General features: G+C 48.9%; 6 protein-coding genes across 6 annotated transcripts; 4 read left to right on the top strand and 2 right to left on the bottom strand.

Moving 5' to 3' along the window:
* Positions 1 to 377: 377 nt before the first annotated feature.
* On the top strand, positions 378 to 1,360 carry FOBCDRAFT_191753 (concanavalin A-like lectin/glucanase domain-containing protein). The gene is made up of 4 exons (XM_031192101.3): positions 378 to 848; positions 906 to 1,126; positions 1,182 to 1,209; positions 1,260 to 1,360. Exons 1-4 carry the CDS (start codon positions 433 to 435, stop codon positions 1,309 to 1,311), a joined length of 717 nt encoding a protein of 238 aa, XP_031030947.2. The 5' UTR covers positions 378 to 432; the 3' UTR covers positions 1,312 to 1,360.
* Positions 1,361 to 2,864: 1,504 nt separating this feature from the next.
* FOBCDRAFT_244882 (Deuterolysin metalloprotease family-domain-containing protein) lies at positions 2,865 to 4,056 on the bottom strand (the record flags this gene model as incomplete). The annotated part of the gene is made up of 4 exons (XM_059610643.1): positions 2,865 to 2,884; positions 2,944 to 3,766; positions 3,841 to 3,918; positions 4,009 to 4,056. The coding sequence occupies 4 exons, from the start codon at positions 4,054 to 4,056 to the stop codon at positions 2,865 to 2,867; spliced, it is 969 nt and encodes a 322-aa protein (XP_059466119.1).
* A 251-nt stretch (positions 4,057 to 4,307) lies between these two features.
* FOBCDRAFT_233231 (dihydrodipicolinate synthase) lies at positions 4,308 to 5,740 on the bottom strand. The gene is made up of 3 exons (XM_031192099.3): positions 4,998 to 5,740; positions 4,853 to 4,945; positions 4,308 to 4,799 (listed from the first exon to the last, which is right to left on the bottom strand). The coding sequence occupies exons 1-3, from the start codon at positions 5,444 to 5,446 to the stop codon at positions 4,367 to 4,369; spliced, it is 975 nt and encodes a 324-aa protein (XP_031030945.2). The 5' UTR covers positions 5,447 to 5,740; the 3' UTR covers positions 4,308 to 4,366.
* A 276-nt stretch (positions 5,741 to 6,016) lies between these two features.
* Positions 6,017 to 8,202, top strand: FOBCDRAFT_233229 (putative sugar transporter). Its single transcript, XM_031192098.3, has 3 exons — positions 6,017 to 6,859; positions 6,926 to 7,059; positions 7,110 to 8,202. The coding sequence occupies exons 1-3, from the start codon at positions 6,315 to 6,317 to the stop codon at positions 8,063 to 8,065; spliced, it is 1,635 nt and encodes a 544-aa protein (XP_031030944.2). The 5' UTR covers positions 6,017 to 6,314; the 3' UTR covers positions 8,066 to 8,202.
* A 386-nt stretch (positions 8,203 to 8,588) lies between these two features.
* FOBCDRAFT_170220 (fungal-specific transcription factor domain-containing protein) lies at positions 8,589 to 11,380 on the top strand. The gene is made up of 6 exons (XM_059608456.1): positions 8,589 to 8,756; positions 8,806 to 9,528; positions 9,582 to 10,016; positions 10,069 to 10,477; positions 10,530 to 10,952; positions 11,006 to 11,380. Exons 1-6 carry the CDS (start codon positions 8,617 to 8,619, stop codon positions 11,057 to 11,059), a joined length of 2,184 nt encoding a protein of 727 aa, XP_059466118.1. The 5' UTR covers positions 8,589 to 8,616; the 3' UTR covers positions 11,060 to 11,380.
* On the top strand, positions 11,381 to 12,368 carry FOBCDRAFT_233227 (short chain dehydrogenase/ reductase; the record flags this gene model as incomplete). The annotated part of the gene is made up of 2 exons (XM_031192096.3): positions 11,381 to 11,895; positions 11,947 to 12,368. Coding segments are annotated over 2 exons (826 nt in total), but the record flags the coding sequence as incomplete, so codon positions are not given.
* Positions 12,369 to 12,452: the final 84 nt, after the last annotated feature.

Below are 12,452 nucleotides of genomic sequence, written 5' to 3'. Positions count from 1 at the left end.
TTTCAGAGTGACAGTAGCAGGGGTTCATCTCACTTCGGTGTCTTTCGGTTCCAGCGTAGATAGCTAAGCTGTGGCCAAGATGGTGGGAATTCCGTCGGCTCATGTTTAAAAAGCTCCGTTAGTCTGCAAGAAAGTGAGCCTTGCACTTGAGAAAAGGACCGACTATGTTCGTCGAATGTACGACAGCTTCATCGTAACTGGCCATTATTCTGAGTTGAAGTGAATGAGCTCCAGATTGATGCCTCGATATGTTCACGGAGAAACTTCCGTGGTTCAATTTGGTATAGCATGTAAATAAATTCTCCTTTGGGAGATGAGTATAAAGGAACGGACAAGTTGTCGAGAATATAGTCCTTCATCAGAGATCCAAATCAATAGTAACTCATTGTCTATCTTCTCAGAACAAGCACTCTATCTCATACCAAACTCACAATGAAGGGCTCTCTTGTCTTCCTCGCCGGGCTTTTCGCCCCATTCGCCCTTGCTCAGTCTCTCTGCGACCAATACTCCTACTACGCCAACGGCGGCTACGAGTTCAACAACAACCGCTGGGGTCAGAGTTCTGGCTCTGGCTCTCAGTGCACTTACATCGACTGGTCCAACAGCAACGGGGCCGGATGGCACGTTGACTGGTCCTGGTCCGGCGGCCAGGACAACGTCAAGGCGTACCCCAACTCTGCTCTCCAGATTGGCACCAAGCGCATCGTCAGCTCCATCAGCAACATGCAGTCTGCTGCTGCTTGGTCCTACAGCGGTACCAACGTTCGCGCCAACGTTGCCTACGATCTCTTCACGGCTGCCGACCCCAACCATGTTACCTACAGTGGTGACTATGAGCTCATGATCTGGTGAGTGCCCCTGACTAACATCGGATATTGGTGTGATGCTAAGACGCTTTGGGATAGGCTCGCCCGATATGGCAACGTCCAGCCTATTGGATCTAAGCAGACCACCGTCAACATTGAGGGACGCAGCTGGGAGCTCTGGGTGGGCATGAACGGAAGCATGAAGGTCTTCAGCTTCGTCGCCTCCAGCCCTGTCAACAGCTTCAACTCTGATGTCAAGCAATTCTTCAACTACCTCGCCAACAGCCAGGGTTACCCCGCCAGCAAGCAGTATCTCCTCAGTATGTATCTCTCTGCATTCTATGATGAACCCACCAACTAACATTGCCACTACAGCCTTCCAATTCGGTACCGAGCCTTTCACGTAAGTCAACCTTGCTTCACCTCGATAGACATGTACTAACCAGTCAATAGTGGAAGCAATGCTAAGCTCACTGTCACCAACTTCAATGCTCACATCAACTAATGATCAATCATCTCTCGGGTGGAATAAATAAGGGCGTATACAATTCTATGTTACATATTTTCTTTTTACATATCACACTCAATAAGAGGCTATCGTAACCACTTTGAACTGTTCAGTGTGTATTGGCTAGTAGCATTCTTGGTGACTCTATGACAATACCAGCGGCAAAGCTCGAGGCAGTTACTCCTCTCATGTTCGAATAAGATAATGAGTCGTCAGACATCTGTAAATACTTCAGACACTTGGCTACGTGGCCTCTAGTCTCCCAATGGTCTTCTGGAGCTTGAACTTTGCTATCACCTTTGGAAACAGTGATATAGTTTTTGATCCAGAAACTTGACTCGATCATCTGCAAATCACATAGCAACACGTGCAGGAGGAATGAAGAACAAAAGAGTAAGCTTCTGTCAGGTAACAGGCAATATGAATGTGGTGTTTCTTGCACGATATATGCTTTCACTGACAGAGGCCTGTAAGGCTGGAAGCGGGAAAGAAGCTTTATGTAGCAACGTGAAGACAAATCAGCTTTCACGATGACTGTTAAGGTTTGCATTGCCACAAAGCATTTTAGGGACCAGACCCAAGATGCAAAAGCCATCATTTTTAAGCTTAAACCAAATTTAAATCCCAGGAACATTGATAGCACGACAGAGGTGACTGTTTGTAGTGCCTAGAGGTAAGCGTAGAGTATGGCGTTGTTATTGGACGTGTGACGTTCAACCTTTAGATAACAGAATGGTTTAAACTTTTGGTCTCTCACACAAAGCATACAATTGTCAGCGCAAGCCCTGAAAATGGCAACATGCTCTATTTTTCTCGCACTATTCAAGACCACTGCATCCCCGTCCCAGGAGCAATAGAACCTTAATTCATCCTCTTGTCAAACACACCTACACAACAATTCCAAGTGCCAACACAAGTTCTCAACAATGAAGCTTACACTTCTTTTCCCCCACTGCCATATCGATGGCTACCTTGGCAATTGACAAGGCAGTCAATGAAGAGTCGGATGCACGGATGAATGGCACATCGAAGTTCCCTAGATGGCCCAAGCCTACTAAGAAGCACGTGCCCAAATGCATCTAGGCTGCTGGACGAAACGCAGGCAAGGAGTTTTATGGTTGTATGTCAACAGTTCCCCTGCCGGTTTATTGAAGTGGCACTGACATGTATGCAAAAAGTGGGAAACTGCGAGGACGACCATTTTTTAAAGGAGACAAACGGTGGGCCGAATGCGCAGGTAACTGCCACATTGTTGGGAGGCGAGAGTGGGCTGTCGACCCCCAATGTCCGCTTTACTACTGCTATGTAAGAAGAAGTAACCCGTTTTCCTTTCGTGAAAGACAGTTACTAATATTACAAGCCCCATGGCCCGAAATAATTTGGTTCATCATAATGATGAATGAATCACGGAGGGATAACTATGTCATCGAGCGATCACTGGTAGGGATAAGAGGATAGGCTCTTAAATAGATTGGCGCTCATTATCGATCTATATCAAACAGAAGATAGCTCCACCATTGGTGGACCGTCTTTTATCCCACCTGATACCATTAACAATCCAAGTAAACCGCTTGAGGACTGTCAGCACATCCAATTGATCAACAGGGCCATGAAGAAGATTTAACTTACCGTTGGCGTAAAGCGAATACGAATCAGCATTGTAAAGGCAAGACAGAGGATCCAGAGCAGTAGAGTTCTCATAGCCATAAGCATAATCCTGAGTTGAAACCTCCTGCTCATACACGGCTCTAGCATGCGTCATCTCGTGAATCGTGGTGGTGGCATGGTCCTGCTTATGGCACTTTTGTGGCAAAGGTGGCAGCGTGTCGTAGAACAGCGGACACATGGTAACATAGCCATTGACCCAGGTCGTGTAAGCGATCAACGGACCGTCGCTCTCACAGTATCCGATCTCATCGCTGCAAAAAACTCGTGTGTTGCCACTGTCCGAAGTAGAACACTCTTCAGCAACGGCGAGAAGTCGGCCTGCCACGTGTTCGCGAGCCTTGGTCTCGTTGGACTTGAAGTACTCGACGAATCTCGCGGAATGAACGTCAGACGCATCTCTTGCTGCGGCTCGAGCAAGAGTTTCGCAGTTCTTCACGCTGTTGGCTGTGAGTTCGAGCTTGTCGGCGGTGCATGAGTCTTCCTGGAGAATGGTACGCTTTGATGCTTGTTGCTTTGCCTCGGCTGATGAAGCTTTGGCAATCTTGATAGAGATGGGTTCAGACTTCAGCGACACGGGAGTTGGCTTGCTGGATTCCTCAGATACGGCAGGGAGACTACCCTCGGCATACACAGAGTATGTGCCGGGTTTCAAGTCATAAATGGTCGACAAGTCAACAACTCGAAAGATAGATGACCCAGTTTTGAGCGTCTCAAAGTGATTGGTATCGAGTCCATCGTAGTACAGGCTCAGCTCAATGCCCATGAAAGGCACCTCATTTCCTACCTTATGTTAGCAACCAGAAATTTAGTTCCAGAGGGTTACGTGCCGCTCTCGTCCTCCAATGAGAGTTTCTTGACAGGTCGCTCGTCAAGAATTGTACCGATCTTGAGGAGACTCAGATCAGTCGGTCCGGCGTTCTTAATGGAGACATTGATCTGCGTCGATTGCCCAGAAACAGGCTCCAGAGAGACGGTCAAAGCGTCGCTGTTTCGCGCGTGCTTGTAGTGAGGCAAATGCGCTCGAACGTCAGAAGCAAGAAAGGCAATACAAGCCAATGTCGGATAAAAGCGCATCGTGAATTCGTGAATGAGAGAGAACTAGTTCTGTGCCATTTAAACACAGCTGATCCGGCAATGCTTTATGGCAAAGGGGAGACGACAACGCTCGAGCCCCTTATACGGGGCAGATGCCTAGAACAGAAATGAACTCCCCGCCAAGAGTCGTGATACGAGGTCGAACCCTGTCAACATGGTTACATTCTTAGCATGGACTTTATTATATATCTATTTATATTATAAAAATACAGAACTAGCAATTTATATAACACTTTACTTATCTCTATATAAAATATAATAAACTTACTAAGATACCCTTTATTTAAAGCTAAAACTTCTTCTCCTCATCTTCCATCTGTCTGATAACCTCAGCCCAGTCCTTATATACACCCTCAGGCAACACCCCTCTCAAGGGCAGCCGACCTCCAGACAAATGTCCAAAGCCCAAGACCCTAAATATGCCCTCGCGGATACCCAAAACACCATACTTGACAATGAATTCCTCAGCCGTAGATACTTTCCATTGCAGCCTCTGCACTTCTTCCAGGGCTGATTCATCCAGTGGTCGTTTGGCCGCGAGCGAAAACAGGCGAGCTACAGTCTTTGGGAAAATGGCTGCGAGACCATCGATGACGCCAGCAGCATTGAACGTAACGATAGGACCAAGCTGTTGGCCAAAGCCGGAGAAGACACGGAACTTGAAATGGTCAACGTTGGGGTGAAGGGATAGTTGAAGATGGTGGGAAACGTTTCCATGGGACCTGTTACATGTGAGAAATGTATGATCAGAGATCGAGGTATCTTGGCAACAAACATCTTGCACCCAACAATATTAGGATGCTGTGCCAACTTGACGTAGCTGTCAATGCTAATTGTCAAGTTATTCGTTACGCCCGGATAATTGTAACTAAGAACCTTGATGAGCTCGATACCTCTTTTAGATCAGGCTACGCTCTCACAGTAGTATTGGCAGAGGACTATTGTCAGCGACTAAACTGAACCACTCAACTAAGTTATCCTGTGTTACGGCACCGCCAAAGTAGCCTGGCGCAAGCACAAGTCCCCACTGGGCTCCTGCCTGCTGAGCATCGCGAAGCCACTCCAGCGTCTCATCAACACTGTTGGCGAGCACTCCCGCCATAATCGAGTAGTCTTTGTACCCCGCCTCGTCGAGAGCCTTACGTACACCCGAGATCAGGTCGACACGTTCGGCGCTCGACATGTGAATGGCCTCGCCTGTGGAGCCCATGAGCACCAAGCCCGTGATGCCCGACTCGGCGAGGTACACACTATGGCTAGCCTGCGTGGCTACGTCGACGGCAGGCTGTAAGTCGGGAGCTTGGGGCTTATCCTTGAAGAATGTCGGCACGGGCACGAAGACGCCGTCGGGAGGAACGCGAGACGTCATGTTGGTCTAGTCGTATTCAGTGTGTAGATTTTATAAGCATATGGAAGACCGGGCGTCGCAAGGTTCAGCTTCTAAGAGTATATGATATGCGAAGCTGGGATAACTGCAGCTTGCTTGTTACGCTGTATCAGGCGGATATATATAAGACGGATCTTTGATGAGCCATGTGGTACGATTTAGGTGGAGTATCTTGTGAGGTTTGAAAACGGAACGATTAATGCCCGTGGTAAGGATATGCCACCTTTGTGCAATGCCGACACACGGATGTCCTGGGTAGTGCGATGGAAACAGTTGGTGGGCGGCTGGTGAGTTATGTCTACACGGAGCCGCGTGCCCGGAATGGATGACCAGTCAGCACGATGCGCCATTGGACGGTTTAGTCAGGCTAGCCTTATTGCGATACGTTAAGTGGCGGCGTTGTTGTGGCCGACGGATGAGTATTTTCCGACGGATGTCAAGTCATTGGTCCATTGGTTCCGACCACCTCATCCGAAAAGGCCATACCCAATATGGTGGGTGGCAGTGGCACCAATCATTCAGTACGGTACGTTATCCAACTCAATTCTTGCACCGAGTTACTGCTGGCCCATGCGACACTGGTTCATCACACTGGCGGCTCCAAGGCTTAGCACGTCGAACCATCTACTCCCCCGCATGATTATCTCTCGATAGTTGGCTAACCCCGGAATTGTCTTGTTCCCCATGGGGAAACGCGATCAGTCGAAGCCTTGTCTACTGGCAGCCATCTTTTCTTTATGGCTGTCCGCTCCTTACTCATAAAAGGCCCTCGACCCGTCCCAAGATAAGCGAGACACTTCTATACACGGGCAACTATCCAACACTGCTTCATCAATCGCCGACTTTTACAATGACTCTCAGCGTCGAGTCAATTCGGGGCACAGCCGACGTGTCCAAGATCGAGGCCCCCATCACCTGGAAGGCGTATCTATGCTGTGTCTCGGCTGCCTTTGGCGGCATATTCTTTGGCTATGATATTGGCTGGATGGGTGGTGTACTTGGCATGCCCTACTTCATCCAGCAGTACACTGGAATTGAATATGACTTTGCCGCTGGAGCCCCTGTCGATAGCTCGCGCCCTTTCGCCATCCCGTCTTCCGACAAGTCGCTCATGACCTCGATTCTCTCGCTGGGAACCTTTCTCGGTGCCATCGTTGCTGGCGACCTCGCCGACATGCTGGGCCGTCGTATCACCATTCTTATGGGCTGTGGCATATTCTCGGTCGGTGTGATCCTCCAGATTGCCAGCAGCGGTCAATTGGCCGTCATGGTTCTCGGACGGCTTGTCGCTGGACTGGGTGTTGGCTTCGAATCAGCTGTTATTATTTTGTACATGTCTGAAGTATCACCTAAGAAGATCCGTGGTGCTGTTGTCTCTGCATATCAATTCTGCATGTAAGTTATGTTCATACCAGCTATCCCTAAGGAAGTACTGGAGAAGCACTGATACGGTTACTGAAGCACTATTGGGCTCCTCTTGGCAAACTGCGTTGTCTATGGAACTCAGAATATGAGCAGCACCGCATCTTACCGCATTCCTATAGGCCTCCAGTTCCTTTGGGCCATCAGTCTAGCCGTTGCTCTCTTTATTCTTCGTAAGACTCTCTACAGGTCCTCGAGAACAACACTAATTAGCAAATTCCAGCCGAATCACCACGATATTTTGTCAAGAAGGGTGATATTCAGAAAGCGACCGAGTCTCTCTCCTACATTCGAGGACAGCCTCCCACCTCCGAGTACATCCAGGACGAACTCGCGGAAATCATCGCGAACCATGAATACGAACGGACCGTGACCCCTCACACTGGCTATGTCAACTCGTGGATCGTCTGCTTCAAGGGTCCCATCACCAGCCCCAGCTCCAACATCCGAAGGACAATCGTAGGGGCTGGAATTCAGGGAATGCAGCAACTATCAGGCATGAACTTCATATTTTATTATGGCACAACATTCTTCCAGCAACTGGGAACCATCTCCAACCCGTTTCTCATATCGCTTATCACAACTCTGGTCAACGTCTTCTCCACTCCTCTTGCTTTCTGGACCATTGAGCGATTCGGACGCCGACCACTGCTCATTTATGGTGGCCTTGCCATGTTCTGCATGCAGTACATCATTGGTGCTGTCGGAACTGCCATGCCCAATGATGAAACAGCTGTCAAGGGCATGATCGCTGTCATCTGCTTCCAAATCTTCTTCTTTGCCACCACCTGGGGACCTGCTGCGTGGGTTGTTGTAGGAGAAGCGTTTTCTCTTCCGATCCGCTCCCGTGGCATCGCCATTTCGACGGCTTCGTGCTGGTTCTGGAACTGTGTGCTTGCAGTCATCTCTCCTTACATGACTGGAGATGAGAAAGGTGCGGTTAACCTCGGGCCTAAAGTTTTCTTCTTCTGGGGAGCACTCTGCTTTCTGGGTGCTGTTTTTGCTTACTTTCTTGTTCCTGAGATGAAAGGGCTCTCCCTCGAACAGGTCGACCGCATGCTTATGGATACGAGCCCGCGCAAGAGCGCCAAATGGGTTCCTACTACTACCTTTGCTCAAGAGATGGGACATACCGAGGAGAAAGGTGGCGTAATTCATGCTGAGGGCAACCAGGTCTAAAGCTAGACTACAGTGATACCCTCAATTGATTCATGTCACGATTGTGGAAGTTTTGCAGACTGGCACAAGTGGAAGCAGTTTTAGTTAGTGGCTTATTGGGTTAAAGTTTAGTTACTACGACAAGCGGTTCAATCAAATTACGCGCAAACTTCTCTTACACAGTAATTACTCACTTTTTTTAAGAACTTACTGCTTTAACAATACGGTCTGCCTCTCTCCTGTCTTTCGAAAAAGCTCAGAGCTAGCCCCAAGTTCTTTCATTGTCGGTAGATAAGGCGCGATACTCTCCTCAGATGTTACTCTATAATAGAAGATTGTGCTCTAATTGAAGTTTAATTGACTAACTTCTATCATGTTGAATGCAATCGAAGGAGGACGTGTGAGCAGCAAGCTAAAAGGCCGAATCAAGGCTCCCCCGCACTTGAGACGGATAATAATTATCCGACGGAAAACCAGCAGCTTATCAGCTAGTTTTCCTCGGATCTTCCGCCTTACATTCACTTTGCTCCGATCTTTTCTTTATCGCCGACCAAGTTAATAAATCAGCTAATATGGAGGAAATATCCGTCTCGGAACAGACCGTGTCTTCTCCTCACAGGGACCAGGGCGGCTTCATTCTGCATACACTCTCCAACTCGGCCCGGCCAAACGGTCGGATCCGCGTGACGCGTGCGTGCGATAGATGCAAGAAGTGACACAAACACGCCCACTTTTTGTTGGTCACTGGCTGACTCGTCCAGGAGAAAAGTGCGATGTAACGGCCAACAGCCATGTAATGTCTGCGCGGAAGCAAGGGCCTCGTGCTCCTTCAACGCCACGCATACTAGAGGGAGGAGGCCCAACGTCCGAGTCTCTCGGCCTGGTCTTCCACCGCAGATAGCGCCGAATTCGGCAACAAGGAGAGCGTCGTTGAATGATCTGAGTAGCCAGACGGCTTTGGAAGACCTGGACCAGCCAGTGCCTGGGGGAGACTCGCTGATCACTACCGAGCCTGCTTCTCGCACGTCGCCTGAACCAACCCAGACAGATCTCCAAGGCTATTATGTTGGTTCTTCGTCTGGTATCTCATTTCTCTCCAGGATCCAGAAACGGTTTGGCGAGACCGTCTCTTTCCCCCATGGCCTCTCCGTTTTCAACTTTGGAGACGCGCCATTACCTGGGGGCGAAGCCTATCACAACTCGGCCGGCACTGCACAGCCCTGCCTTGACCCGGCATTCTTCTTCCTGCTCGAACGGCAAAGCACGACTCGACTGGTCCAGAGATATTTCGACTTTGCAGTCCCTGTGGACCGGTTCCTGCATCGACCAACTATTGAGCGACAGCTCGACGAGTTCTACGAGACGAAGGGCGCAATGTATGATAAGGATACTGCGCCTGCCGAGAGATCTGTTCTCTTCATGGTCTTTGCAATTGCCCAGGAACACATGGTAACCAAGTTATCCCAGTCAGGTGTCGATACTAGGTACGTCGGGTGATCTTCAGCACAGCAAGGCATCTCTTTAACTGATGATTCAGTGTGCGATATTTTCGAGCTGCTGACCACCAACTCTCCATGGAGTTGGGTGCCGTGCGACTAGCGAGCGTTCAAGCCCGCCTCTGCCAATGCCTCTGGCTCCTCTCGCAGTCACGAATAAACCATTGTTGGAGCCTCTTCGGTACCGTCGCTCGTCTAGCCCTCGCTCTCGGTCTCCATCGCAGCCGAAACGCTAGATCCGACTCCATGTCGCGAGTTGAGATTGAGTGTCGCCGAAGAACATTTTGGAGTGCGTATAGTCTCGACAACTACCTCAGTGCAGCTCTTGGGAGGCCTCGAACCTTTCATGACAGAGACATCGACCAGAAACTCCCATCATGTGTTGATGACGACGACATTGATAACACGGACGAGTCAATATCCTCTCCTTCGAGACCGCTACTAACCTTCTCATCCGGGCCGGTTGCTTATGCTAAGTAAATACCATAAATACAGAGTTTCCACTGCGAACTGACAATTGACTTACAGGCTATCGCGTATACTTGGCGGAATATTGGTGGACGTCTACTCAATTGAACCAATGACTGTAACCCAGCGACTCACCCATACAGCCAAATATATGCAAGAGCTCAAGAGCTGGAGATCGCAAATGTCGAACTTCCTCGATCAAGATCCCGCAATCGCTGCACAGTTGATCTTGATCTATCAGCGACAGCGTAACGTGCTCAACCTTGCCTACTGGCATACAGTCATTCTGACCAATCGCCCTTTGCTGCTCAGCAACTTTGCAAGACTTACCAGTAGTAGACGACAAGTCGAGGATGAGAGAAAAGCACAGCTCGACGAGAGCGCTGCGGACTGTCTCAACGCGGCAATGAATATTGTTGGCATAGTGGACATGCTCGTTCAATCCAAACAGCTGTTTCGAGCTTTCTGGGTAACCTCTATGAATCAGACACGTATCCAAGCTCTGACTGATACTCTCCTAGTTCACCCCTTACTTTGCCTTTTCTGCTTGTGTCATTCTCTACGTCTACACAATCCAGCGCAGCAGAGAGCAGCAAGTCGTGTATCAGGCATATTTTGAAGCTGCTGAGCGTTGCCAGCAACAGATCGTAGATATAGCCGGAGAAGGAACTCTGACTTCTCGATATTGCCTCGTCTTGGAAGAGCTTCGTGCCGAGGTTGTTGCACAGAGAGGACTCGCCCAGAATCTCACACAAGTTCAATCGTCGATAGATGCGAGAACCCATGTTAATATATCTCGCGCTCATGATGCCGAGACAATGGCAGAGGCTGGGTTAAGTATGGGCGTGCCTGACCTTTCAGGAATGGGTTCTTTGGACGACTGGCATGTCAGCCCGTCCGATTCTCTAGAAGATATCACAGGCTGGGGCCAGTTTGATGCTATGGTAAGCTTCCATTCAAGATGCAAAGTGATGAGTATTAACATGATGGGGAACAGGTGGTATCTGGCTTTGATGGCGAATATCCGTTCATCATTGGTGATTTTACTTAGTTTGTCGAGTATGCTTTTACTGAGTCAGCTATGGTTACTCTAAGCCACTGGGTCAACATAGGAGGTTTATAAATTGTAGCTATAGCGACCAGGACTGTTATGATTTGAACGGATCCTACTGCCACTAGACGATTGTGAGAGCAAACTCTTGTTGGACTCTGGGTAGTATTGGAGTCACCACCAGAATACGTATTGGGTCGACGGATAATTTTAGTAACCGGAGCTTGTATCCGTCCGCATCCGTCGGAAATGCATCTTCCGACTACCCCTCCCGAGCATCGGAGTTATAGTAAAGCAAGCTGAATGCTTTTATTACAAGGACATGAGGTTGGTGGAAATATGTCTCAAACCAGTTCATTCTCGAATCACTTCTCATACATCCAACATGTCTCTTAGTGGAAAGGTATATGCTGTGACCGGTGGTGCAAGCGGCATCGGCCTTGCAACAGCCAAGCTCCTCTCCGATCGCGGAAACACAGTCTGCATCGCTGACGTAAACACAGCCGCTCTCAATCAAGCTGAGGAACATTTCAACTCTAGGACGCCAAAGGCTCAATTTTCGGTCACTAGAGTCGATGTGTCCGACAGAGGCCAGGTGGAATCGTGGATTACCAACATCAAGAGCCAGTTTGGCCGTCTAGATGGAGCAGCCAATATTGCAGGCATCATCGGCAAAGGCCATGGCAAAGAACCCCTTACAGAGCTAGAGGACGATGAGTGGTTCCAGATTCTCAACATAAACTTGACTGGAATGATGTATTGTCTTCGTTCAGAACTTAAACATATCGATCATGGTGGATCAATCGTCAACATGGCATCTATCCATGCTACAACCGGTAAGCCTTGCTATCTGGACTCGTTCTTCGTAACAATCTAAGTGTGAAAAGGAATAGCGAACCATGCGGCCTATGCCGCAAGTAAGCACGGGGTTTTGGGCCTCACTCGCGTTGCAGCCAAGGAGAACGGCCATCGAGAGGTCCGCGTCAACGCAGTAGCACCAGGTCCGATTTACACTCCATTGATGCAAGGGTATTGGGACAGAACGGAGCGCCCAGTTGATGCGCCGTTCGAAGAGCCTATTGCGTTTCAACGCTACGGTACTGCCGAAGAGGTAGCAAACGTGGTTGGCTTTCTACTTGGTCCGGAGAGTAGTTTTGTCAGTGGAAGTTGTTACTCTGTTGACGGGGCTTGGATATAATAAAGTCATGTCTTGAACTAGATATGGAATGTGATTATTGACACATACATCTTGACCTTATTTTACTCGATATCGCCTCGTTGGGTATGATATACTGTATATATATTGTAGTTTATAAGATCTCAATTAATCAACTCCCACGTTTGCAAGTCAAGCCGCTTTGCTACCAATTAAGACAATACCACTTCCGGGAAT

This window comes from Fusarium oxysporum, chromosome XI (genome assembly GCF_013085055.1).
Source record: "Fusarium oxysporum Fo47 chromosome XI, complete sequence".
Taxonomy (NCBI): domain Eukaryota; kingdom Fungi; phylum Ascomycota; class Sordariomycetes; order Hypocreales; family Nectriaceae; genus Fusarium; species Fusarium oxysporum.
This window is presented reverse-complemented; position numbering and strand designations above follow the sequence as displayed.

Coding starts and splice junctions, on each gene's coding strand:
- FOBCDRAFT_233231 (XM_031192099.3), bottom strand. CDS start 5,446: ATGACGTCTCGCGTTCCTCCCGACGGCGTCTTCGTGCCCGTGCCGACA. Junction 4,946..4,997: donor AGTCCTCTGCCAATACTACT/GTGAGAGCGTAG, acceptor CAAGGTTCTTAG/TTACAATTATCCGGGCGTAA. Junction 4,800..4,852: donor AATATTGTTGGGTGCAAGAT/GTTTGTTGCCAA, acceptor CACATGTAACAG/GTCCCATGGAAACGTTTCCC.
- FOBCDRAFT_233229 (XM_031192098.3), top strand. CDS start 6,315: ATGACTCTCAGCGTCGAGTCAATTCGGGGCACAGCCGACGTGTCCAAG. Junction 6,860..6,925: donor TCTGCATATCAATTCTGCAT/GTAAGTTATGTT, acceptor CGGTTACTGAAG/CACTATTGGGCTCCTCTTGG. Junction 7,060..7,109: donor CGTTGCTCTCTTTATTCTTC/GTAAGACTCTCT, acceptor AGCAAATTCCAG/CCGAATCACCACGATATTTT.
- FOBCDRAFT_191753 (XM_031192101.3), top strand. CDS start 433: ATGAAGGGCTCTCTTGTCTTCCTCGCCGGGCTTTTCGCCCCATTCGCC. Junction 1,127..1,181: donor CAGCAAGCAGTATCTCCTCA/GTATGTATCTCT, acceptor TTGCCACTACAG/CCTTCCAATTCGGTACCGAG. Junction 1,210..1,259: donor TTCGGTACCGAGCCTTTCAC/GTAAGTCAACCT, acceptor ACCAGTCAATAG/TGGAAGCAATGCTAAGCTCA.
- FOBCDRAFT_170220 (XM_059608456.1), top strand. CDS start 8,617: ATGGAGGAAATATCCGTCTCGGAACAGACCGTGTCTTCTCCTCACAGG. Junction 10,017..10,068: donor GGGCCGGTTGCTTATGCTAA/GTAAATACCATA, acceptor ATTGACTTACAG/GCTATCGCGTATACTTGGCG. Junction 10,953..11,005: donor GGGGCCAGTTTGATGCTATG/GTAAGCTTCCAT, acceptor GATGGGGAACAG/GTGGTATCTGGCTTTGATGG.